General features: G+C 40.6%; 1 protein-coding gene across 1 annotated transcript; it reads left to right on the top strand.

The window, feature by feature from the left end:
- The first annotated feature begins 925 nt into the window (after window positions 1-925).
- On the top strand, window positions 926-1,864 carry LOC129636218 (olfactory receptor 8U9-like). The gene has a single exon (XM_055559577.1). The coding sequence runs from the start codon at window positions 926-928 to the stop codon at window positions 1,862-1,864; it is 939 nt and encodes a 312-aa protein (XP_055415552.1).
- The last annotated feature ends 275 nt before the right edge of the window (window positions 1,865-2,139 follow it).

Raw genomic sequence — 2,139 nt, 5'->3', positions numbered from 1 at the left:
TCTGTCTTACATAACTGATCTTGTGTTAAATATATCAGGTTGAGAAGAGTAGGCTTGGTCAGAAGGATCCAGACAGTAAACCACACTGCCCTTCTTGCCTCTCTGTCATCTGTGCTATCAGCATCTCTACAACTGGGTCCCAGACATTCTTCATCATCCCCCCTATGTAGCAGCAGCTCTTAGAGGTGAGAATATCAGCCCTGGAATATGACTGCCTCTCCACTCTAACATTTCATACATAGGCACCCTTCCACCCTCTTACCCCAAAGCTATCACCTTTCTGCTCCAGTGGGTCTTCACAAACTGTCTATCTCTCATATACTAAAGTTGAACAGACCTGAGAGTTTAATGGGGAAAAAGAGTTCTTGTTATGTTCAGAAACTTGCCATAGCTCTTCCTGCTCCGCACTCATGGAAGATGAAGAAATTGCAAAGCAATATATTTGTTATCTCCATTACTCATTAACTATATTTCTCTATTACAGGATATGATAACATCCATACATCATTGAAACAAAACAAAGCAGAGATCTTGTCAGAAGACTAGGGTTATCTGGACCAACTAATTGTAAGACTCTTGCCTTCAATCTGAGGATATAAATTCCTTAATATTAGATTGAAGTAGGAAAAATGGTCATAAATACTATACAAATTGATGTGGAAATAGCCCGATTTAGCTTAGATGAATTTGTGCTGCAAACACTACAGTGATTTACAAGTGTATCATTATTATTATCATTTTATCAGTTATATCAAGTTGGAAATATTTCCCAAAGGGTCAATTTAACTTCAAGGCATTATCTATCTCTCCTTCTAATTACTAAAATATAGAAACAAATAGCAGTTTGGCAATTAAGACAGTAAGATGATATTAACCCTCCACTTCCATTTCCTTTTTCATAACTAGGAATTTTCACGTGTGAGGGATGACTGCTGAGAACTGCACTGTGTTTGCTGACTTCATATTCTTAGGCCTTTCTGGTAGACAAGATGTGCAGCAGGGGCTCTTCGTGCTCTTCCTGCTGGTTTACGGCATAACTGTGGTTGCCAATGTCGGGATGGTCCTGCTGATCAAGAGGGACCCCAGCCTGCACACACCCATGTATTACTTCCTGAGCAATCTGTCCTTCTGCGACATTTGCTATTCTTCTACTATCTCTCCCAAGATGCTGGCTGATTTCTTATCTGAGCAAAAAAGGATTCCATATGATGTATGTGCCATCCAGATGTACTTTTTTGGAGCCTTTAGAGATGTGGAATGTCTCATGTTGGCTGCCATGGCTTATGACCGTTATGTGGCCATTTGCAATCCACTTCTTTATACAATTGCCATGTCCAGGGGAATCTGTACCCAGCTTGTGGTTATTGCCTACATCGTAGGCTTGGTTGATTCAGCAATCCATACCTGTTGTACATTTCAGTTGTCATTCTGCAATTCCAATATCATCAATCACTTTTTCTGTGACATTCCACCCTTATTAGCCCTTTCCTACTCAGATATGTCCATCAATGAGATAATGCTGGTCATATCCAGTAGTTGTGTTTTGGGGACCAGCATTATCACTGTCCTCCTCTCCTACAGCTATATCATAACAACCATCCTTAGGATGAGCTCAGCCGAGGGGAGACGCAAAGCTTTCTCTACATGTGCTTCCCACTTAACCGCTGTGGCTATATTTCATGGCACGCTCCTGTTCATGTATTTCGGACCCAGCTCCAGTTACTCCATGGACACGGACAAAACAGCCTCTGTCCTTTACACAGCTGTCATCCCCATGTTAAACCTACTCATCTACAGCTTAAGGAATAAGGATGTAAAAGGTGCCCTAAAAAAAGCAACCGGCACTAAATTATGTTCTGGGTGATAAGTACTTTTATCCTAAAGTATTTAAAGATTCTAAGAGAAGCAGTGCAGGAACTTTGACATAGATTCTTGTAGTCTTACTAGTACAGTTTCTGAATATTTTCCACTACTTACACTTTCACCTAAATCAGTTTAGGGAACAGTTGTTACACTAAACTCTCCAAACTAAGGAAGAGCAGTCATAGGATCACTCTTCTGTTTTTCAGAGAGGGTTTTTTATACCTCTTTTTTCTTTTCTTGGAGAAGTCTCAGCGAGATGTCACACACAGAGCAACC

Source organism: Bubalus kerabau, chromosome 21 (genome assembly GCF_029407905.1).
Source record: "Bubalus kerabau isolate K-KA32 ecotype Philippines breed swamp buffalo chromosome 21, PCC_UOA_SB_1v2, whole genome shotgun sequence".
In the NCBI taxonomy this organism is placed as follows: Eukaryota; Metazoa; Chordata; class Mammalia; order Artiodactyla; family Bovidae; genus Bubalus; species Bubalus kerabau.
This window is presented reverse-complemented; position numbering and strand designations above follow the sequence as displayed.

What these genes read in the sequence shown, in the direction of transcription:
- LOC129636218 (XM_055559577.1), top strand. Translation starts at nt 926, where the DNA reads ATGACTGCTGAGAACTGCACTGTGTTTGCTGACTTCATATTCTTAGGC.